This window comes from Olea europaea, chromosome 5 (assembly GCF_002742605.1).
Source record: "Olea europaea var. sylvestris chromosome 5, O_europaea_v1, whole genome shotgun sequence".
Taxonomy (NCBI): domain Eukaryota; kingdom Viridiplantae; phylum Streptophyta; class Magnoliopsida; order Lamiales; family Oleaceae; genus Olea; species Olea europaea.
Window position 1 is genome coordinate 4,416,050 of NC_036241.1, and position 23,556 is coordinate 4,439,605.

A 23,556-nucleotide genomic window follows, 5' to 3' on the forward strand; every position below is an offset into this window, starting at 1 on the left:
TGTTTGTGAGAATCTATCTACCCTACAATCTTACCAGTAAACACGAATATGCGAATTTTGCTTGTGTAGTATAGCTCGGCCTTCTTTAACTCACAAATCATTTTGATATTTAAATAAAATCGAGTGGAAGATGGGATAGAAAAATGATTTGTTCTTTTGAAAGGTTTATATAGGTAATTTTTAAATGAAAATACGCGTTGAACTTGCCATACGAAGATAAATTTTTCTTAATAGAGTGGTTCAACTAATACAACATAAAAATAAAAAAATTATCACCACTTGACTAGTAATTTATTATTATTATTACACCAATATTGAGTAAATAAATAAAGAATCCAAACAAGATCTGATCACACTGAAATATTAAGAGAACCAAAAAGGTATTTGGTGGTGTAAATGGTTTTCCCCTTCTAAACTCTCCGATTCAATGTTAAATAGGAGTAAGAGAAGAAATGATTATTTGAGAGGAAGCCATTAAAAGTTGCACGCCTTTCTCGGTTCCTACATAGGAATATTTATAGGTTTTCAATGAGGTCATGAGGTTAATTAAGTCCTTTTCACTAATGATGCATAGCAGCTATTGATTAGCTGGCTTTTAAGTGATTCGGATATATGTTCACATATTATTCACCAGTTTAATCGTTATCTTTTGAGGAAGTATGTTGGCTTGCCCTGTACATTCAAGGTCGCTCATGAGGTTTCGATCTATTAATGCTCATCCGCTTATTTTGAGTTCGCATATATTTTGGCTCTTCAGAATGCTCGCTCAGACACCCAGACTCGCTCATGAATATTTTAGTGGAGGATGCCTTTGATGCTCAAATGAGGTGTATACATAATTAAGATCAAAAATTACAATCATGCGTTTGTTATATAGAGCGGTTGGGATAGAAAATGATTTGTCTTGTATATATGTCTCCTTGGGTATATTTAGATAATTTATAAATGAAAATACACGACAAACTTGTCATATGAAGATAATATTTCTTAGAAGAATGATTCAACAGGTACACAAAAATTATCAACAGTTGACTAGTATAATTTTATTGGATATAATTGAATCTGTATTTAGTGGGAATTCTATGAAAAAATCTTTGCCACTACTTTTTTTTCCCCCTCCTAAGGTAAGCAATGACATTGCCAAGTAAATAAATAAAGAATCCAAACAAGACCAAACCAAACTGAAATATTAAGAGAATTAAGAGGTATTTGGTGTTGTAAATGGAGGAAGAAGGAGTAGTGCTTTTAGAGTTTTGGAGTAGCCCTTATGTTATGAGAGTGAAAATAGCCTTGGAGGAAAAGGGAATTCAATTCCTTTACAAGGAAGAGGAAAATATATTCCTTGGTAAAAGCCCTTTGCTTCTAGAAGCAAATCCAATATACAAGAAAGTTCCTGTTCTCATTCATAATGGGAAGCCAATATGTGAATCACATAACATTCTTGAATACATTGATCAAGTGTGGAAGGACAAATTTCCAATTCTTCCTCATCATCCATATGAAAGAGCAAGATCAAGGTTTTGGATCGATTTCTTCGACAAGATGGTGAGATTTTCCTTCATGTTGATGAATTTAGAAGTGTGTCTCTCTCTGTGTGTGTGTGTGTGTATATATTCCTAAATGTTGATAAAGCATTTGATCTTTCTATATATGGTGTTTGTGTAGGGACAAAATCTTTGAAAAGTAAATTTATTTATTTTTATTTTTTTAAATGTGTGATTGAAAATGAGTGTGAAAAATGAATTAAAAAAAAAAAACTTTCACACAAGGAAATGGTAAAGTACGGGATTATATGAGTCAATCGTATAATGAGATTACGATTTGTTGATTCGTAGTAATTTATATGTAAGTTGATTAGAAGTTTACAATAGATATAATGTATACGTATGTTAAGATGAATGCATATTCATGCAATATAATCAAGAAAGCAATACAAGTCGATCAAAATTAGGCTCCTTTATTAAATTTATGAATCTTCTTTTAATCCTTGAATAACATAATTTTTTGATTATTTTAATTTTGAAAAAATGTTTCCTTTTCATTATCCATTTTCTTGTACATGTACCTAGATATACGATATTGGACGGAGGATGTGGGCAAGCAAAGGAGAAGATCAAGAGGATGCAAAACAAGAATTCTTGAAAAGCTTGAAATTGTTGGAAGAAGAACTTGGGGATAAACCCTATTTTGGAGGTGGTCAATTTGGGTTATTAGACATTGCCCTTATCCCCTTTTCTTGTAGGTTCTATACATATGAAACATTCTGTAAATTCAATTTGGAAAAGATTTGCCCCAACCTTATGAAATGGGTAAACAAGTGCAATGAAAGAGAAAGTGTTTCCAAGGCCCTCCCAAACCCTTATAAAGTTTATGACTTTGTTTTGGAAGTGAAGAAAATGTTGGGGATTGAATAAAGCATTTGGAAATGTTATGGGCACCAAGTTTGAAATGCCGACGATAGAGCAGAGCGATTCAACCGTTATCTGTTTAATGCGTAGATTGAATAGGATGTGATTAAGGAAAAAGAGTCATCGAATTGTGAGTTATTTAAGTTCTATTTCATTCAGTGTACCAAATATGTGTTTATTTTGCTCTTTCATCCTTATGCCAAGTTAGTTTGTACTTAATTTAAGTCCTACTTGAGTAACTTTTATCTTTCTCATTATAATAATTTTGTAATAAATGTTGAGCTTTTCTATGAATTATCATAATTTCCACTGCCTTCAAAATAAAAGAAAAAATCAGAATGATAAAAGTTAATGTGAATTCCAGCTAGGATCCTTAACCTTTGTTGATTGTAAAGAATGATCCCCAACCTATGAAAACTGTGCGAGTTACGCCCACACCTCACTGAAACTGTCAATCTGACTATTAAATAGTTAAATTTATTTAAAAGAAGTTTATAACCCGCTTTATCTTACAATCACCATCCACCACCGCTTCATCGGAAAACAAATCCTCCACCACCATTCCATCGGAAAGCAATTCATCCATCGTCGCTTCATACCAACAAAGTTATTTATTAGCATCATCGATTGTCAAGGAGTTAGGATACACTCCTTATTTCTCCTTTGTCTGGAATGCTAATGAATTTGGATTGTTGATCAATGAACTTGAAATAAATCTCTTCACCTTCTCTAGGCCATGTAGAATCCATTGGATACATTGGGAACTGGGTATATGAATATATGTATCATATCGTCCTAATATACCTACAATACAAATGATATTTTTAGCGGGCAATTTTTGTGTGTAAAAAGAGAGGCGTGAGATCCTTTAAAGCATCTCCAAAAAAAAAAAAAAAAAAAATCTCTATTTTTGAGAAGCATATTTTGCAATTTACAAAACATCTATAAATTTAAAGAGTTTAATCTTTAAATACTCCAATAGGCTCTTTTTATTTAATATTTAACTTTAGTACTCTAAAAAAATACTTATTATTTATTTTTATCTTTTATTTTCACAAGCTTCTTTCCAAATTATTATATTATCTTTCTTCATTGAAAATTGAAATAATTTGAATGTATTTAATTATAGAAAGTGGGTTTGGCTTTCAAAATTTGGAGAGTCAAACTCACGTTTTATTTTTGGGTAATTGGCACAAAACGTCTATACCTTTCAAGTGTATTGTGGAAAACATCCTAACCTTTCATTTTTTAGCATTTTCGCCCCTACCTTTTACATTTCTTTGTGCAAAAGGTCATTTTCATTAGTTTTTGACAATTTTACCTTCAAATAAAATAAAAAGAAAAGAAAAGAAAAAAATGAAGAACTAATTGCAATAATAGTCCCAAATTTTCAAAAAAAAAAAAAAGACAAATCGGTCACAATTTATTGCGAACTGAAAATTTTTTAAATTATCAAAAAAAAATGAAGGGAAACTTGAATGTACAGAAAAATAATCAAGAAATGGAGAAATTTTTGAACCATAGCCAATGAAATTGAGAATTTTCAAAAATAGGTAAGCATAAATCTCAATTTTTTTCAATGAAGAGTAGATGGAAGGCTTAAAACAAAAATCACATAATCTTCAAAATTTTTCATTTCCATTGGTTATGATTAAAAAAATTTCTCCATTTCTTAATTATTTCCCTGTACATTCAAGTTTCTTTTCTCTATTTAATTTTAAAATTTTTTAGTTCACAGTAAATTATGACTGATTTATAATTTAAAAAAAAAAATTGGGACTATAATTGCATTTAATTCTTTATTTTTTCTTTTCTTTTCTTTTTGTTTCATTTCAATGGAGGGTAAAATCGTCAAAAGGACCTTTTGTGCAAAGAAATATGATAGGTAGGGGCAAAAATGTCAAAAAATAAAAGGCAGGGATATTTTCAACAATAAACTTGAAAGATAGGGGTGATTTGTGCCAATTACCCTTTATTTTAAATGTTAGTTTAAAAAGTTTTTTGAAGCATAATTTTAAGGGTTAATTTTTTAAAATAGAGAGTATCTTATATTTAAAAAACTTTTCGAAGATGCACTTATATTGTTTTTCTCCGTAATGGTGAAAAATTGGCAATGATAAGTTGATGTCCCTTTTTGACAATTAGACCCTATCTACTGCAGCTTTTTTCATCCAAAAAAACAATCAATTTTTGACCTTTGTGGTCAGCTGGGATTGCATGTGAGAGTTGTGGTCAAAAATCCCTTTTTTCCCCCCCCAAAAAAGGGGTTCCAGACAAGGGCTTATATTGAGCCGCTATGCATCTGTGTGCACTTTGTGTATTTTGAATTCTGTTATGCTTATGATTGTTCTCCTATTTGGGATTTGGGTTTATCCTTTAAAACGTAGCCTTAAAATATAAGACTTTCAAAGAGTGAGTGGAGATCGAGATCCATATTGAGGTTGTCGCTCATATATAAAGTGAGGTGTTTAGTAGGACATAATGGGAGAATAGATTTTCGATTTATTTATTTATTTATTTTTGCAAGTTTGATTTTGCCCTCTAATTCAAAATGTCTACATTCGTCATTTAATATGGCTAGTAAATTTTCTTTTTCATTTTTTGTTTTTGTTTAAAGATCTTATGCTTTCTGAAATTCAGGAAAATTGCAGCAGCGGTCCCTAAATTTTCACATTTTTGTAGATTTTACCTTAACATTCAATTTGTACCAACAAAAGTTCCTAACCTTTCAGGAATATACAATAGAGGTTCGAATGGATGATCCATTTGGCCGTTAGTTGACCAAAAGTCATAGGATTGATCGAATTTTTGCCAATTTTAAAAAGTTAAAATAGTAAATTTATATTTTATATAATAAAACAATTTGAATAAAATAAAATAATTAAATCAAAGAATTAAAAAATGAAACCCCTATTCAAAATTTCATCTTCCCCACCCCATGCACCGCACGCTTCCTCCCATAAAACCATTTCCAAGACAACAGTGGTTAAGCCACCGTCGGCCAAAACCGTCACTCCTCAAGAAATCAAGACCAAAACCTTCACTCCTCGAATGAAAACCTTCATCCATCTTTCCATAAACAACAGCCACCGTTGGCCGGCCAAAAACATAGAAAAATAGAAGCCAAAAAACTCCTTCACATTGTAAACCAAAACCGAAAATTTGGAGTTTCCTTTCGCCAATTCCTTTGGCCAATTGTTCACAAACTGAAAATAGGATGTTTGATAGAAGTTATATGAACTAATTAACAAGTTGAGAAGCTTTGGTTCGTGAGATTGCGTTGGAGAATTTCTAGGTTTCCGACGTTCTTGAATTTGGGCTTCTGGAGTTCTCAAATTTAGGCTTTTGATGTCCATCAAATGTGTCGATCCCAGATGAAGATGAAGATGAAGATGAAGATGAAGATGAAAATGAGTTCTCATCAACTTCAGCCACATGAGTTTAACAGTCGCAAGTTTTTCCTTCAGCTTCAGCTGAAGTCTTATAGATGGTGGCAATGGCTAGCAATGGCTTAGTCCATGTTATCTTAGGTTTGGTTTTAAGGGATGAATGGTGTGGTGGGGTGAAATTTTGAATATGGTTTTCATTTTTTAATCTTTTGATTTAAATATTTTATTTTATTTAAATTATTTTATTATATAAAATATAAATTTACAATTTTAACCTTTTATAATTGGTCAAAAATTCGGTCAATCCTATGACTTTTGGTCAACTAACGGTCAAATAGATCATCCATTTGGACCTTTGTTGCATATTTCTAAAAAGTTAGGAACTTTAGTTAGTTCAAATTGAATATTATGATAAAGTCTACAAAAATGTGAATTTAGGAACTGCTATTGCAATTTTCACTTAAAATTATAGGCGGTGGCTCCATAAGATGTGTAGTTAAGAGAGAGAGAGAGAGAGAGCGCTTTACCTAACAAGAACTAAATATGTCACCGGATTTATGCTTCTGTACTTGAAATACCATATTTGCTTCTATACTATTATTTTGTACGTTAAGGGCCTGTTTGGGCTCGAATTTTTTATCCAAAAAATTGATTTTTTGACCGTTATTTTACCATTCCAACCGTCATATTTGAGTTCTTCTCTCACAGATGGACCCCATTTTTTCCCTAACGGTCAAAAAATCAATTCTCAAAATCATTCCCAAATATGCTCTAAGTTAGTATTGTCATTTATTTCTGAAAGGAGGTGGTAGAGCAAATAGTACGTGAAAAGTCTTAGTCTTAGATAACCAACTTTATGATATGGCTGCTTTGTTTTGGTTTATTATATTATTAAAGGTTGAGCCTCAATTTTGAAAGCCTCCATCGTTTCGTTTTTAGAGTTTTGTGAGGGAGGTAAATCGCGGGATGTGCCTCAACAGGTCAGGGAACAAGAGCTGCATGTACACTGCGCCTACAAAGAGTCCAATTACATGTCTTAGGAATCGAACTCTCACACTGCGACTGCCAGTATGGTGTGAGATAACCTCACTGATATTATTGGTTTATTATATTATTGGTTGTATATTTGTGCGATGCTTCTTGTAAATTTGTGTGTATTATTTGTTTACTTATAATTATTTGATATCAACTGATAATAGATAGAATAAACAAAAAATGAAAATCCAGCCTCAAGAAATGTGTGAGAAGTTTGTTTGTTTTCAATTCGACTTTATCTCATTAACATACTAAAAATATTTATGTAGTGCTATTGGTGCCATTTCTTCTTCATTAAAAAAAAAAAAAAAAAACATTAATTAGAGGTCTGAATTGGGTCGATTTGCTTTCACATGCGAGTCGAGGCCCTTGATAGACCCCGTGTTTAAATATGTTGACGCAAAATGCACACAGCATGTGGGATTGTTCTCCACTGATCTTTTAATGAATTTTCTCAATTGATATTTCAAGGTAAAGCTACTTGTACAGGCTGATTTACCAAATGATTTACAGAATGCTAAGCTGAAAGATTTCACATCATTTTGGATAAAAAAAAAAAAAAAAAAACAAAGTTAAACCGTTAAAGACAAATGTTGCCAGCTTAAAATTCTATAAACCAAGTTATAAATATAGAGTTGGACAAAACTTTCGAATGAATAGGATGGACTCGGATTGAACCTAATCGAACTGAATCGAGCTATTCTTTTTAAGTTAAATACCCGAATGAGTATTTGAATCGAAAACTGATGGGTTTAGTTCAGTTTTCGGTTATAGACCAAGAACTAAAAAAATTGAATAAAAATCGAATCTCCCTATTTTTTAAATTTATTTACCGTAAATAAGCTAAAATATTTTGTTTCTACAGTTTTGGAGAAATCGAATTAGAAGCCTAACAACGCCTCTCTTCATTATTGTGAACTCATTGTCTTTTTCTTTTCGTGATTTTAACAATCAAATCTATAAAAAATTTAATAAAGAGAGGTGCAAAAGATACATAAGATTGAACTATATTGTTTTGTAAGAGTTAAGATTGAACATATCATTATTTGAATTAGTATAGCGTTGTTTTAAATATTCAAAAATTTAATTATTATATGAAACTCAGGAATCGAACCTGAAGGGTTCCATTATTAAATTTGAATCAAACGGTTCCATTTACTAAATATTCAAAAATTCGGATTCATTATGGTTAGCTTTACTAAATTTAGGTGTCTCCAATTGAGAGGTATCCCTACTTATATTTTAATTAATTTTAAAGAAAATTTAGGTATCTTATAAAAACTTTATTAATAAAGGAATTTCAAAAAATTTGGATGTATTTTAAGTTTAAACATATACATAACAAACTCTTTTGAAATTTTCACTGTTTTTAATGATATTCTTATAAATTACGTGGAAATCTATTCAAATTCATGAAATTCATTATAATCTATAATTTTTCTTTTTAAATTCATCAAAATCTAAGTTGATAACGCTACATTAATTTATATTCAAAGACTAGTTTAGATTTAAACTAATTATTGAATAACTTGTTTCATAGATATTTTGTTTGGTATGCTAATTCAAATCCAAATTACGACATTATTCGTAAAGAGATTAGTATATTTTTTATAAAGTAATAGGCCTTGAAGGAAGGAACTTTGCTAAAGTAAATTGTTTATTTTAATAGTTAGAGACACTACATATTTTTTAAATTTAAAAGTAATTAATTTTTTTTTAATTTCTACATATGTTTTCATTGATAATGTATTCATACTTATAAAAAAATTACTTATTTTGACCATAAAATAGATATTTTACTATAAATTTAATATTGACAATAAAAACGAATATTTGTTAATACTTATTTATTTTTTATAAAGTAATCTATATATGAGTATAAACTAGAAACTGAGCAAAAAATGAACATGAATTAAATTTAATTTCTTTGACCCTCGACATTCTTAGTTGATTTTTTATTTTTATTTTTTTTCACTTTGGTTGAGATTCTTCACTTACTAAAAGATCGATGAACATACTAAATAACATTTTGAGACAGTAACATATGGATTATAGTGATATATAATTGATTGCGTGTTTCGATCAAGTTTTCAATTTAGAAAAATTGGCTGTCAAAATTATTAGAAGAGTACTCATTAAGTAATTTTTTTAGATTTTCATTCATTGATATGTATTTTTGCTTATTTCTATCGTGATTCAGTCAGTTCATTTTTTTAAGGTAAGCGTCGATTTTCTATTTAGTAAAAAAAATACAAAGATTTAGGAGAATATCTTAATATAAAACATCTATTTTTTTTTTATTGAGTGTCATATAGTTTTTATCGTGAATGTCACAAGAATAGCCTTCGAAACTCGATTTTTTGTGGCGTAAGTTAATTCAAATTTTTTTAAATTTTAGCCCATCCTAACAGCATCTTCTGGCTCCGCTCTTGGACACATCTGTATATTATTGTGCATTTATAGAGTTTATAGTTCTTTTTCTGTTGTTAGAAAAGACCCTCACTAGTCATAAGTTGCTATATCTTTTCTTTATATTTTGTTTCAAGCTTCATTCATTTAGCATAAAAATTGTACAAAAATCAAATATCATATTTTTAAATCACTTCAAACTAAATTATGAATTAATTGTGAAATATTTATGACAGAATATATCTTTGCATAATTGGTTTTGTTCAATTAGATATTATTATAAGTTTGCGAGCAACGATTACTAAAATGAATATTTACACCTAAGCATTTCATTGGCCCGTCGACACACTTGAAGCTCAAAGAAATTTTGTGACATTTGAAATCTACAATTGCACAAATAAGAATAATGACATTTGTTTATACCGTAGTGATATTTTTTTTGTTTCTCTCTTTATTTTTGGATTCCTATATAATCGTTTACTCCCTTCACCAAAGGGGGTTCCTTTCTGAATCGAAATTATTCTATTTCTTTAAGCACAAAATATAATTAGCTCTTGTTTGAGCCACATTTTTACCTTTTTAAAATGAAAAATATGACCGTTATCCATCACATCAAACCACCATTTTTGAATTTCTATCTCTGGTGTGGGGCCCATAACGGCTCTATTTTTCATTCTCATTCTCATTATAATGTGGCTCAAACAGGCTCTTAAATATCATCTGCACAAAATTGAAAAAATATAGTTAAAAATAGGGATGACGATGATTCAAGTTGATCTAGCCTTTGGGCCATCCATCCACCTCGACTTGGTTCGACTTGTTCACTTGCCTTGACCAGTCGAGCTAACTGGCTCTTGAACTTTCTGATTTTTTTAAGCATATTTAAAAAATGGTGATATTACATGTACACATGTGATATGCATAATGCATTACACCTCCTTATATGTAGGGGAACTTGCATGACAGAAAATGTTAAATTCCAAATATAAAAGAAAAAAAATATGATTAATTTGGAATATGAACAGTTGGTGAAGTCCACGTACTTGTATAATTTAGTCCTTGTTCAATAGTCATTATTTTTTACAAACGATATTTTGAACAGTATTTTTAGAAAAATATATGATTAAAAAGTGAGAAAAAATTCAATTTATGTACAAAATATTTTATTATATGGATATATGATTAAAAATTAGAATGAAAATTATAGAATTTTATTTTAAAGGGCTAAGCTCAATTCGACTCAACCCACGAATTCAAAGTATAACGAGCCGAGCTCTCACGAGTTGGATCGGGCCGTTGTCACTCCTATTTAGAAGGGCAAACAGATCACGTGACAAGAGTGCACAAAGCGCCACGTGCACTACATTTAAGGCAGTGGAAAATAAGAAACTGTAGAAAAAGAGAAATGGAGAAGTTCAGAAGATCTAGGGTTTCTTTCAAGGGGTTTTCTTGATCTCTATTTTCTCTCTCTTTATATCCATACACTCTATTATATGCGTAATCTGGATGGATAGAACGATCAACAAAAACTGAAAATTCATTAAGGTTTTTAGGGGTTTCTGGTATTCGATTGCGAAAAGCAATTGAAGTTTGTTGTATTAATACATTTGAGAATCGAATCAAATAACTTGTATATATAAATATGGGAGGATCGCAGAAATCAAAAAGGATTACTTGGGCTTCTGATGTTAATCTTTGTCAGGTAAATCTTGTAAAAAATTCTTAAATCTTCTTGGTCTTCAATGGTTCCTGTCGATTTGCAGTATTAATTTTCTAATATATGAAAATTATAAAAAAAAAAATATAGGAGACAATTTAATGACTGCCAGTTAAATTAAACTTTTTAAACTTTTAGCTGGAAGATGAAACTAAAATGGGAAATTGTTTATTTCTGATGGTATGAAATTGAAAAGGGAATTTCTGTTTCTTGACACATTTGTAACACTGACTTGAAAATTGATCGTTGAAATAATCGTTCTTTACATGAAGATTGCTGACGGGAAAAAAAAAGCCAGAAAGATAAATGAATAATGATTGTATTTTCTATTTTTCTGGAAGTTAAGATCGGTTCATTTAGTTGTTAAATAAAATGCTGAATATTAATTGCACGATTAAATCAAATTCGAATTAGAATAATGAGCAACACAGACAGAACTCAGTGAATCTCCAAATTATTTTGAATGGGTACTTCGGAAGTTTGACATATGTACAAATGGACTAATTTTAAGCATCAAGAAATGTATTTTTCTTTATATACATTCTTGCTGAATCTCTAATTTTATAGAACTTTATGCAGAAGTATATTGACAACTCTTAGTTGAAAAGCATGAGAAATACTTGATTTGACAGTATTAAGTGCTATACAATTTGTCAATTTAGCTGATGATTTAGTCATTGGGTTTGTGATAATTCCTGATTTACGCTGATGGATTGAGAATAAACTTAATAGGAACTTCATAAAGTTTGTGGCTTCTTTTCAATTCAAGATTACACTATCAAATGGAACAAAAACAGAGGGCTGTGCGGAGTTAAGAAAACGAAAAGAATTCTTTAGTTTGACTATGTTCAAACAATACCATTGACTTGCAGGATCAAAGAGTTACATGAATAGGTTTACATGGTCTCTAGTCTTTAAGATACTAAGCCCTTGTTTGGGCTCCATTTTAATGTGTTTTTTTTTTTTTTTTTTTTTTTTTTTATTGGGAGAAAATGTATTTTGGAATAATGATTTTTTTTTTGGAAGAATGTGTGGTTAAAAAAGAAGGAAAAATTTTGGGTTTATGTGTAATATTTTTTTTATTGGAGAATCTGTGATTATAAAGAGGTGAGAGAAAAATGCATGTTGGATAAAATAAGGCCAAACATGGGCTAAAGTTCTTTTGTGTTTCTGTTATTTCTATTTATTGCAATTATTTTTTGCACTTGGATATTTATTTTTCCTTTTTATTTTTTCCATTTAAGGATTGGGATGATAGTTGGACTCATGTCATAAGTTTAAAGTTGGCCTTCTACCAGCAGCAACTCTCCTGTTTCGGGCTTGGAACTAGTTGTCAAAATGTAGGTGGTAGTATTGTAGAATTTCCAGTTGTGGTTGCAAAGGATTTGATTGCATTGGATCTCAGTAACAGGATAGTAGACTAAAATAAATAAACATGATCTGTTATGGTTTCGAAGGATTTGATTCCACTGGATCTTCAGGTACATGTAGCTATGAATTAAACCAAGTGGAGAAAAATGATTTACATAGTGAACCCCGTATTTATTCGGAATAGGTTTATACCTTTTAGATTGAGATGGTTACTATGTTATTTATATGCTTCATTGTTTGTTTATGTTTATTATCCTGTTCTCGTGGAGAGATTATTGCTTAATCTCGAAGATGCAATTGGTAATCTGATTGCAATGGGATGCTTTTAAGGCTAGTCAGTTAATCTGTTTGAGTTTTTCTATAGGTTGTAAGTATGTTAGATCTGTTCGAGTTTTTCAATAGGTTGTAAGTATGCTAGAGAGGTGTACTTGAACTTACTTAAGTGCAAAAGACAATAAAAATATCTCTAAGTTATGAATTTCTTTTTGATTAGTGGTTTCTTTTAGATATGCTAGATTAAAGTTCTTTCAATTAGTCTTTTCCGTGTTACTTTACATGCTTATTGTAAGAGTGCTATTTATGTGATAGTGTGATATCCCTAGTAATTTCATATATTTCTTCTTATTGTTCCACAACTATAGAATACATATCCACAATCAAGCATATTAAAATTGTTACCTTGGCTATAGAGTATTGTCTGTAGATTAACTTACATGATTTACCTAATTATATTAGGTTATATTAATACATAATGGACTAATACATTTCATGATGAACATGTGATTTTTGTTTCTACTTTAGAAGAATATAATATTGAAACTTTCAGTGACTTTTTGAACACAATTAAGGAACAAAAATAGAAAACGAGACCTATGTATGCAAAGCACTTTGAACCGTGAATGAAAATGCATGAGCATTATTGAAAATACTGCTATATAAAAGGGAGTGAAAATGAGGAATTCCCTAAATGATGAAGAGGCAAAATGCAAAGGCACAAAGGATCTAGGGTTTCTTTCCAGGATTTTCTTTGGATCTCTCTCCTTTCTCTCTATGTCAATACTCTTTATTGCACGTGTAATCAGGATGTGGTTAACTGACTGATTAAAATAGGACAAAGATTGCGTTCAACAAAGGTTTCCGTTATAGGGAGCTGGCGACTTCGATTGCTAAAAGCGATTGAATTTTAAGTTATATTCATACACGAATAACTTATATTTTTAAATATTGGAGTATTTCAGAAATCAAGGATTACTTGGGCTTCTGATGTTGGTCTTTGCTAGGTAAATCTTTTAAAAATTCTTAATTTCTTCTTGGTCTTTTGTAGTTTCTGTCCTTCTTCAGTATTAACATCTAATAAATGGAAAATATAAAATTTTATGTGAGAGCAATTTAACTACGGCTAGTTTAAATACCATTTTCTAACTTTAACCGGAAGATGAAATGTATCTACGATCTTTGTTTTGCCATTATGAAATTAAATGGAATTTTTTTTTACTTAACATGGACTATGAAATTGAAAGGGTCTTGCTGTTGCTTGACACATTTGTAATGCCGACTAAAAAACTGCTTGATGATGTAATCATAACTGACATATAGGTTTACTGACCAGGAAAGGCGAAAAAGATAAACAAATAACGAGTGTACTTCATGTAAGTTCAGAGTAGTTCATTTAGCCTTTTCAAAATGTTCATTAACATGACTGAATGTGTTTCAATTGTTAATGACTGTAAAGTGGAGGTTGGCATGACAAGTTTTGAGTTTAGACCATATTCTTATGCATGACGTCAATGCATGAATATATCAAATTCAATTTACGACAATGATTAGCAGAGATAGAAATAAGTTGATCATCAAATAATTTTGGATGGGTGCTTTGAAAGTTCGAGGTACAAGAAAATGGACTGCTTTTAAGTACCAAGAAAAGTTTATTTCTTCTTCTTCTTTTTCTAATTTTAATTTCCGCATCTGTAGTTTATAAAACTTTGTGTAGAAGTTCATAATCATGTGAAACTTTCCATAGTTGAGAAGCGCGAGAAATGCATGATTTAGCAGAATTAATGATGCAAGATTATGCTAAGAAAATGATAAACAGAGGGCTCTTCAGATGTAAAAGGAGGAAATATAAGAGTCTTTTTAGTTTGGCGACTATACCATTGACTTGCAGGATTAAAAAGTTGCATGAATAGGTTTATATGATATATGGTTTTAAAGATGCTGAAGTTCATTAGCTCTCTATATTTTTTCCTATTTATTGCAAATTTTTTATTTTGTTGTGCATGGGAGATTTATCTTCTTTTTCTTAACTCACTGGGATGAATAGAAGGATTAATGTCTTAGGGTGTGGCAATGTTTTAAGTTGGCTTTCAAGCGACAAGGACACTCCTTTATTTGGGATTGGACCTAGTTGTCAAAACATAGGTGGCGGTATAGAGAATTTCCTACAGTGGATGCTATGGATTTGATTGCATTGGATCTTCCTGTAGATGTTGTCATGGACTGAATCGTGGAGACAAGACTTTACATAGCTGGCTCTGAAACTATAGGGAATTAGGTTTCTATACCCTTATTATTTTATTTTATTTTATTTTTTGTCTTAAAGATTAAGATGAATGATATGATTGCTATGTTGTTTATATGCTTCATCTTTAAATTCTGTTGGTTCTCTTGTTTCCATGGAGACTTTATTGCTCGATCTCAAAGATGTTAGTTTTTGGGATTTTGGATAAGCTGGAGACCACTGGTTACTGATTTTTTCAGTATGTCTTATATGAATAATCAGTGAATCTGTATGAATTCTACCAGGTGATTTTGCTTTTTTGATTAGTGGTTTGTTTTAGATATGCTGACAGGTGTAAGGTTCTTTCATTTATTTTTTCCCTGTGCTACTTTACATGCTTAGTGCAAGTGTTATACATAACCACAATAAAACATTTTATGATTCACTGTTTGTGGGAAAAGAATTATCTTGATTATAGACATTAATATTAGTAGGTTTACTAACACGAGGTACCTAATTGTATATGAAGCTCATGCCCCTGTTTGGCCACCATTTTCTAAAATTCATTTTTCTCCAAACTCATTTTCAATCACGCATTCTCCCAACAACTAGACCCATGACTTTTTTTTTATAATTTTTAACCACATTCTCCAAAAAAAAAAATCACGTTTCACAAAATTTGTTCTTAAAAAATCTCACCAAACAGGGGTTATATTACTAGTTAATGGACTGATACATTCCATTTAATAGGTGAGGTTGTTTTTGTCGGATGAATCTCCTTCACAAGTTGGATTGGTGGGATCTCAAGACCATCTGCAGGCGAAGACATTATGGTCAGTCCACTCAGGTGGTACGGGATCTGATGACAATTTGCCTCCAGGCTTTGAAGGAATCGAGACATCAAATCTTTGGAGAAATAAGTTGTCCCAAATACCTCTTATCAAATGGAGATGCCCTCCCAGAGTAAGTTCATTTGTCATGTTCACAAATCTTCTATAGTGGAAAACTATTTTATGTTTATCTAAACAGTGAGAATAAGTTGGGTACTCACTTTCAGGATAAGATGCTCAAAACTTTTACCTTTTTACCAATTTACACCCTTTAATTTCAAACAGAGCGTCCACAATTAGAGATTCTGCTTTTTCCTCCTCATCTGGAATATTTATTTCCTAATTGAACCACTCTTTTTATATTTCTTAAAGGAGGAGAGGGCCCTAGTAGAATTCTTTCATTTCAAAAAAAAAATAGGGGTAGGATAGGTTAATAAATCCACCTTGCAGAATTATAGCGCATTGTATGCGGGTTCAAGCAGCAGGTCTTACAATACTTCTGTACGTTCTTCTACCTACTTTTTTGCAGTTTGTACTAGATGGTGCTTGGCAAGTGGTTGCTGGGGAAGAAAGCAAAGAAATGGAAACTCAAGACCAACGGGAGATGAGAGTGCTTGAAGCTATTTATCCACGTTCTTCTTCTATCCCACCAAAGTGCAATTCTTGCCTCTCTTTTTATAAGTTTCCATTTTGTTTTATTTCTTTCCCTTTATTTTTATATAGTGGTTAGGCTATGCCCTTTACTTTTGTGACGTTTTCATTTTTAGTAAGACAATTTTATCCTCGTGCAGCCCATCTTTACCAGTGGGTGAGGAAAACTCATTTCCATATGATGAACACACCCCTCGGATTCCAATAACTCCGATTGAAGATGAGGATGTAGCACTAGATGCATCGTCCGTTGATTCCATTGCAGAAAATCCTGTTTCAATAGTCTCACAGACCCAGCTATTGGCCCCGGGAACTTCCTCACATCAGGGCAATGCCGATACCAATCCTCGTCCCGGATTCTCAGCAGCAGCTGTTGATCCTGATATTGTAGCGGCTGCTCAAGCTGCCTTGACTGCAGTTATGTCAAGCAGCGATCAAAAGGATTTTATTGATCATAACTTGCTGATAAAACTTCTCAGTGACCCAAAAATGATCAAGCAACTCGTCACAAGTCATGGGGCAGCATCCAGCACGCAGAATCTGCCATCCTGCATGCAGAATATGCCCTCCTCCGGTTTGCAGAATTCACGAGCTGTTGGTCCCCAATATATATCACCATCAAGTACACAAAGTATGCCACCAGTCAGCTTGCATAACATGCCTTCCCCCAGCCTGCCAAATATGCTCGACTTGAGGTCTCCAGCCAAGAGTTTATGTGATCCACCTCCAGTCATCAATAATGGAGATACGCCTTCTGCTTATGTTACCCGACTGGAACATCTTTCACCATCTACAGCTTCACCAAGCAGACCTTTCTATCATTCTTCAAGTATGATGGGACCTGTTCCTGGTCTCCTGTCGTCTGTAGCTGATGTTTCTTCAGCCGCACCATCTTCCTCCCTGGGAACTCCTATAACAAAGGACATAAACTATTACAAGAGTCTGATTCAGCAACATGGTGGAGAAAGACAAGAAATTTTGCCCCATTTTGGTAGTCAGACAACTCAAGAACCTAAAAATACTATGAAGTCAAAAGACTCGAAATCAAAGATAATGAAGCCTTGCATGTTTTTCAATAGCCCAAGGGGTTGCAGGAATGGAGTAAACTGTACATTTCTGCATGATACATCATCTCAGCAGAGAGTTACAAATAATCCGGAGGTTCAAAGTGCAAAAAGAATGAAAATGGATAGAGAAATTACTGGTACATAATTTGCAATCAGCAGATGTTTATACTTATGGGAGGCATTGTTTTTGGCCAGCCTTTTCTCTATGTTTCTCCCCTTAAAAGAGAAAAATATTATATTTGATTATTCTCGTTTGTAGTGGCTTATTTTATTTTGCTCCTAACTCGAAATGGCCAGGAATTCTTGGATGTTATTCGACAATGTTTCTATATAATTTATATTCCTAAAATTTAAAATAGGTTGAGTTGTTATTATTTTTATTTTTTTCTATATGATAGTATGGGATTAAAACGACATTCTATGCTTATTATTATTTTCTTTTTCTATAATTATTTTCCTGATGTATTTTGGAAGAGGCTAGAAATAAAAACTTGAAAATTAAGCAAGAATATAGGCACACTTTAGTGTAGGGTAGGAAATGGTTCGGTTCGAGATCAGTTCTGCTAATACTATCATTGAACTATTATTGAATCACTAATTTTTGCGCTATATCATAACAACACCATAATCACACAAGTTGGTTCAGCTTGTTAATAACCACGAAAATAAATTATTTTTTATAGGTCAGACGCCAAAATAAAAAAAAAAAGTCATGAAAAAAAGTCAATAAAAACAAATATAATACTAAGCAATATGGCAAACAACTTCCTAAATGAAAATGCAAACAACATCCCGATTCTCAAATACAAAATCACGGATTGCCAACTTTATGTCACAAATATTTGGAAAGTACAGATTTGCAGTAGGATATTTTGTATTTGAAAATAATTCAATCGCGTTATAAAATATCTCCAACTTATCAGAAATCTCTGTAGCCAAGTTTCAATTACTCTCATTGGGTACACTTCTGTATTGAGGCTCCCTTTGCCTTAAACGAGGAAAAAAGTTCATTGTGAAGTAAAGCAGTATGAATAATTAGATATGTGGAGTTTCATCGAGTCTTGCAAATAAGAAGAGGAAGAAAACTACCTCCCTTATTTGAGGATGGTGATGGTGAGTAAGAAAGAATACGGTGTGGAGAAGAAAATTTTTTTGCAGACGCACTACAAAGACTTGAGTGAAGACGGTTGTCGGTTAATGTCTTGTTGAATTTGATTTCAATTTTCTTTGTGGTAGGGTTAGTACTTAGTGGGTAAACGGTAATTGGGTTAGATTACTTAATGGGTCGGTAATGGGCCATAAATTTTGGGCTAGACAAATTATAATAGAAAGAATAATGGAAAATGTTGTTTCCAATTTTATTTTTTTTAACGGGTAATCAGTTCGGGGCGGGGTGATGGTGCAAATACTATACCTACCCCATCTCGAACCGGATCACTAAAATTGAATACCATATCTGCCTCATTGCACCATCGGTTCGATTTTTTTCGACTCATTCGATTCGGTTAACCACGATTTTCAAGTTTTACGATTTGAATTGACATCCCTACTTTAGTGTTGAGCTCGATTTTTAGGGATATAACAAATGATGATCTCAAAAGGGTTCGATTGTCAGGGATGAAACAACCCAATATGGTTTGGAATCGAGCTTCATGTTGAATGGATGAAGATGGGTATGTAAGCCCGGACTAAGAAATAAATTTACTTTCCAAATGTTATTTTAAAAGACGTTCTTACTATAATATAATAACTTTATTGAAAATGACTTTCATTTTATTTTATTATTGTTATTTATTATTATTTTTTTCTGTATACAGTTCTTCAATTAAATTGGTCAAAATTGATACATAGTGGGTGACGTGAATCTCTCAGAGGCAATCAACAATTGGTTGGCCTTGGATACAATAATTGAAAAGGGATCAACAATTGGTTGGCCTTGGATACAATTATTGAAAAGGGTTTTTCAAGAATAATAATTAAAAATTAGTAAAGCAAATTATCACTAATGAAAATTTCTTCAGTGAATAACCAACGGTAGATATGATGGAAATTAATATAAGTGGACGATATAGGCAAATTATTAATAGTGATACTGTTGATGATCATTGATACACTTCTGTCGGTTATTATTCATTTAATGATATTTTCCTAAAGCCCAACAACTAATTACCAAGAATCCAAAACAAAACAGGAAAAAAAATAAAAGAAGCAAAATTGAGAGCACGCCGCATAGATATGTTCGCCCCCAAAGAGTTGGAGTTAGGACTGTCAATCGATCGGATATGGATCGAATCTGCTAAAATTCGATCCGACCCAATAATCCGATGAATATTTGAATGTTAAATTAAAATTCGATTAGCTATGTCCGATAACCTGATCCGAAATTGAAAAAATTAGAAAAATAAAATTTTTGTTTATTTTTTCATTAAAAATCATAGTTCAACAAGATTTTAATTAATTATTTATTTAAAAAATATTTGAATTATTTTGATGGGCTCACTTATTATATTAGAATGCCCAATTTTTATTTTATTTTTTATTTATTTTTATTTTTTATCGATGTGATGCTCCTTTTAACTCTTTTTTAAAAGAGACTTCTTTTGAAATATTTTAGTGATATTCCAATATGGGATACTAGCTTTTTAAGGGATTCTCTTCTTCCAATGGTTTAGTGATATTTCAATGTGGGATACTAATCATAATCATTTGTTAATTCTAAGTATTTACTAGCTTATTTTATTATTTTCATAAAAAATCATAGCATCAATAAGATTTTAATTATAAATAATATCAATTTGAACAAAGTAACTTTTTTGGACATATTAATTGTTAGTTTTTTGTGTTAAAAAACATTGCTATAGTAAATCGAATCAATAAATTAATTATTAATTTTATCTTATTTTAATTAATAAAAAATTAAATCTCTTCAAAATTTTCAATTATAAATATTATACTATTTATTATTTAAAAATTACGTGTAAAGTATCATACAATTTTCAAAATGAAAAAAGCAGTGTCGCGACAATATAAAAAATATAATATATTATTATAATAAATTGGATAGGGTTGTTATCCGATCGGATTGACCTATATCCATATTTGTTTCATTTAGTTAATGGATTATCGAATTCGGATCTGGATTAGGTTATCGGATTGAAACTCTAAATCAATCTCCCATTAATTTCATCGGATTCAGATTAAAATCCAATTCATTGACAGCCCTAGTTGAAGCATGGAATTCTCCATTTCTTGGTCATTGGAACATTGGTGTAGATTAATGCTTCGCACAATTTTTAAATGAAGCCAATATACGACCCTACAACCTTTTGAACACACAACAAACCGCATTTGTTGTTCTCTATTGTAAATCAATCTTGATTGAACCACTATAGTTTCAAGCACTACAATTTACACAATCGTCTCTTAATATTACTACTCAATCACACATATTTAATAAGAATTAAGAGAGAGAGAGAGAGAGAGAGAGATGTTCAATTTTTTCTTAGTTGATCTAACGACTACCACCACTGTATGTCCTTTAGTTGTTGCAACATGCGTGGAATAGAATGTAACCGCCCACAATATGATTTTTCCACGTACTAATTGGATGGAATAGCGTAAAGTTTTGCTGTGATATATCCAATATCGATATTCGTCCCACGATTGATCCTGGCCAGAGTATTGGAATTTAGTTGTTTCTAGTTAAAGAAGGAAGATCAATCTTTATATTCCAAACTGTTTAGAAAATTCGCATAACATGGTTTACTTTTAGATCATTTGATAATGTGGATTGTAACAATACTAAACCATGAAGAAAACAAAACAGAACTTAAAATTTTTCTATAATTATCTAGTTTTATCCAGAGCTGTGTACTAAAATACTGTTCGAGTTTCAGCATAGTCATAATATACAACAAAATACTTCGATATTCTACAAATTTTCTGCCTGGCTATTTTGTTGAAGAACCTGTCCTGAAATGGCAGCTGCAAGTGCTGATTTGAAATTGAGATCTTGTGTTAAGGTGGAAGCCATTTGTTCCACCAGATACTGTTGGAATTGTGTACCCATTTTTCGGATTGAATCAGTAGCTGGCTTTGGTTTTGTAAGATCAAGTGTAATGGTCTGCGCAGACGAGTTTAGAGAGGTCATCGAGCAAGGGACCGTGCTAAGTGTTACCACCCGGCTGGAGCTAGAAGCTTGCTCGGGTTTCAAGGGGGGAGGATGGTTGTGCTCTCCTTCATAAGTTGCTACAAGAATAGACTGATCCTTTATACTTCTTTGAACCTGCATAAAGACCATGTAACAAACAATTACAAATAAAAAAATCTTGAGAAAATTGAAGAAATTCAAGAACTGTTGAAAAGGATTAATCTGATTCGATCTACTTTCGAATTAAGTTAAAATCTATTCAATTATAGCATTCAATTCTATCTACTACTGTGTACCAAACATTCGTTAAATGCTTACCGCCGTTGGTACCAACATTCAACTTAAGTCTTATTTAAGGGGAAGGTTATGAGTTCGAATCTTGGGGGACGCGACAGAAAGCCGTGAGGGGTAAGTGGGCGCAAGACCCATTCAAAGCAGACAGTACGTAATCTAACGGCTTGAGCGAGAGGTCTGGGTCGTTACACTAGCCTCATTCGAGGTGTTCTTTGCCGATACATGTATCTATGGACACTAAATTTCTCGAAGGTGTTTAACATTCTGATAAGAATTATTCTTCACTTTGTCCTTGGAAGTTACTTAGTGATGAAGAAAAATGTCTATGCTTTGAAAAATTTTAAATTCAGTCTAACTTTATGGAACGCTTAAGGAAAACTCCAAATATGGCGACAAAACTTTTCAACATATGGGAATTACTTTTTGGGATTTCGATAATGATAATTATCTCCACAACCCTGAAACAATCGAATAATTGAAATGCCATGAGAACAAGAAAATGTGAGAATGTCATTGAGTTGAGCTGAAACTCAAGGCTCAGGCTTGGAAAAGTAAAATGAAGTCGAGATGTTTTTAGTCGAACCGAGCTGAGCAAAAGCTCAACCAAAAAATCGAGGTTCCATCCGAGGTTTACGCTCGAACCTTGTCGAGCCGAGTCGGCTTTACACACACACACACACACAAGCTGCCTTTTATTTTAACGAGCCACATGGACTGGCTCGGGCTCGGTTCTACCGAATCTCGATCCGGGTCAACTCGAACTTTTTTCTGGCTGAATCATAAGCCGATGAGCTAAATTATTATCTTTTAGCAAATGAGAATTAAACCACTATATGTCCTTTAGTTGTTGCAACATAGGAGTTGTTTTTCCTTCACACCTTTTAGCCCATATTTATTGAGTGAAACATGACTTTTATAATCGACAATAACTTTATCGGTGGTGATGTCGGCAATTGACAGACATTTTTTCGTTCAAACCTATTAAAACTAATGGTAACACCAATTAGGATGTGAGAGGTTCAACTCAATAAACACATAACAATGGCACCACAAATCTTAGGCCTCTAATTTGACAAGAAAATCACATAAAAATGGCATAACAATTAAGAGTTCAAGAGGCTTGGTAAGAGAATTTGAAACAAGAATTCAGTCTCATTCGAGGTGTTCTTTGCTGATACATGTATCTATAGATACTAAATTTCACGAAGGCGTTTACCATTCTGATAAACATTATTCTTCACTTTGTCCTTGGAAATTACTTAGTGATGAAGAAAAATGTCGATACTTTGAAAATTGTTCAATTCAATCTCACTTTATGGAACGCAAAAGGAAAACTCCGAGTATGGGGACAAAACTTTGCTACATATGGGAATTTAATTTTTGGGAATTCGATAACGATAATGATCTCCACAACCCTGAAACAATCAAATAACTGAAATGCCATGAGATTTATTACGTGAACAAGAAAATGTGAGGGTGTCAATGAGTCGAGTAGAAATTCAAGGCTCGGGCTCGAAATAGTAAAATTAAGTCGGGCTTTTTTTTTGCCGAACCGAGCAAAAGCTCAGCTAAAAAATCGAGGCTCTACCCAAGGTTTTGGCTTGAGTCTTGCCGAGCCGAGTTGGATATATGTATGTATGTATATATATATATATGTGTGTGTGTATATATATATATATATATATATATATATATATATATATATATATATATATATATATATATATATATATATATA

At 32.0% G+C, this 23,556-nt stretch overlaps 3 protein-coding genes across 5 annotated transcripts in view; 2 read left to right on the forward strand and 1 right to left on the reverse strand.

Moving 5' to 3' along the window:
- The first annotated feature begins 1,140 nt into the window (after positions 1 to 1,140).
- Positions 1,141 to 2,702, forward strand: LOC111394930 (probable glutathione S-transferase parA). 2 transcript variants are annotated; one of them, XM_023020976.1, is made up of 3 exons: positions 1,141 to 1,365; positions 1,402 to 1,545; positions 2,070 to 2,702. In XM_023020976.1, the coding sequence occupies exons 1-3, from the start codon at positions 1,222 to 1,224 to the stop codon at positions 2,412 to 2,414; spliced, it is 633 nt and encodes a 210-aa protein (XP_022876744.1). In that variant the 5' UTR covers positions 1,141 to 1,221; the 3' UTR covers positions 2,415 to 2,702. The 2 variants fall into 2 exon arrangements, with proteins under 2 accessions (XP_022876744.1, XP_022876743.1); XM_023020975.1 differs by having other exon boundaries at positions 1,142 to 1,545.
- A 7,906-nt stretch (positions 2,703 to 10,608) lies between these two features.
- On the forward strand, positions 10,609 to 17,640 carry LOC111394456 (zinc finger CCCH domain-containing protein 6-like). Of its 2 annotated transcripts, XM_023020287.1 has the most exons (5): positions 10,619 to 10,943; positions 12,203 to 12,298; positions 15,577 to 15,789; positions 16,186 to 16,310; positions 16,448 to 17,640. In XM_023020287.1, exons 1-5 carry the CDS (start codon positions 10,884 to 10,886, stop codon positions 17,517 to 17,519), a joined length of 1,566 nt encoding a protein of 521 aa, XP_022876055.1. In that variant the 5' UTR covers positions 10,619 to 10,883; the 3' UTR covers positions 17,520 to 17,640. The 2 variants fall into 2 exon arrangements, with proteins under 2 accessions (XP_022876057.1, XP_022876055.1); XM_023020289.1 differs by lacking the exon at positions 12,203 to 12,298 and having other exon boundaries at positions 10,609 to 10,943.
- Positions 17,641 to 21,305: 3,665 nt separating this feature from the next.
- Positions 21,306 to 23,556, reverse strand: part of LOC111394151 (probable WRKY transcription factor 40) — a 15,861-nt gene continuing 13,610 nt past the window's right edge. The window contains exon 4 of the mRNA XM_023019921.1: positions 21,306 to 21,659. Within this exon, the coding sequence (XP_022875689.1) occupies positions 21,306 to 21,659 (354 nt within the window). The remainder of the gene's footprint in view (positions 21,660 to 23,556) is intronic.

Excerpts from the sequence above, each read along its gene's own strand:
- LOC111394930 (XM_023020975.1), top strand. The coding sequence starts at position 1,222 with ATGGAGGAAGAAGGAGTAGTGCTTTTAGAGTTTTGGAGTAGCCCTTAT. Across the intron at positions 1,546-2,069 it reads TCGATTTCTTCGACAAGATG|ATATACGATATTGGACGGAG; the intron begins GTGAGATTTTCC and ends ACATGTACCTAG.
- LOC111394456 (XM_023020287.1), top strand. The coding sequence starts at position 10,884 with ATGGGAGGATCGCAGAAATCAAAAAGGATTACTTGGGCTTCTGATGTT. Across the intron at positions 10,944-12,202 it reads CTGATGTTAATCTTTGTCAG|GATTGGGATGATAGTTGGAC; the intron begins GTAAATCTTGTA and ends TTTCCATTTAAG. Across the intron at positions 15,790-16,185 it reads AATGGAGATGCCCTCCCAGA|TTTGTACTAGATGGTGCTTG; the intron begins GTAAGTTCATTT and ends ACTTTTTTGCAG.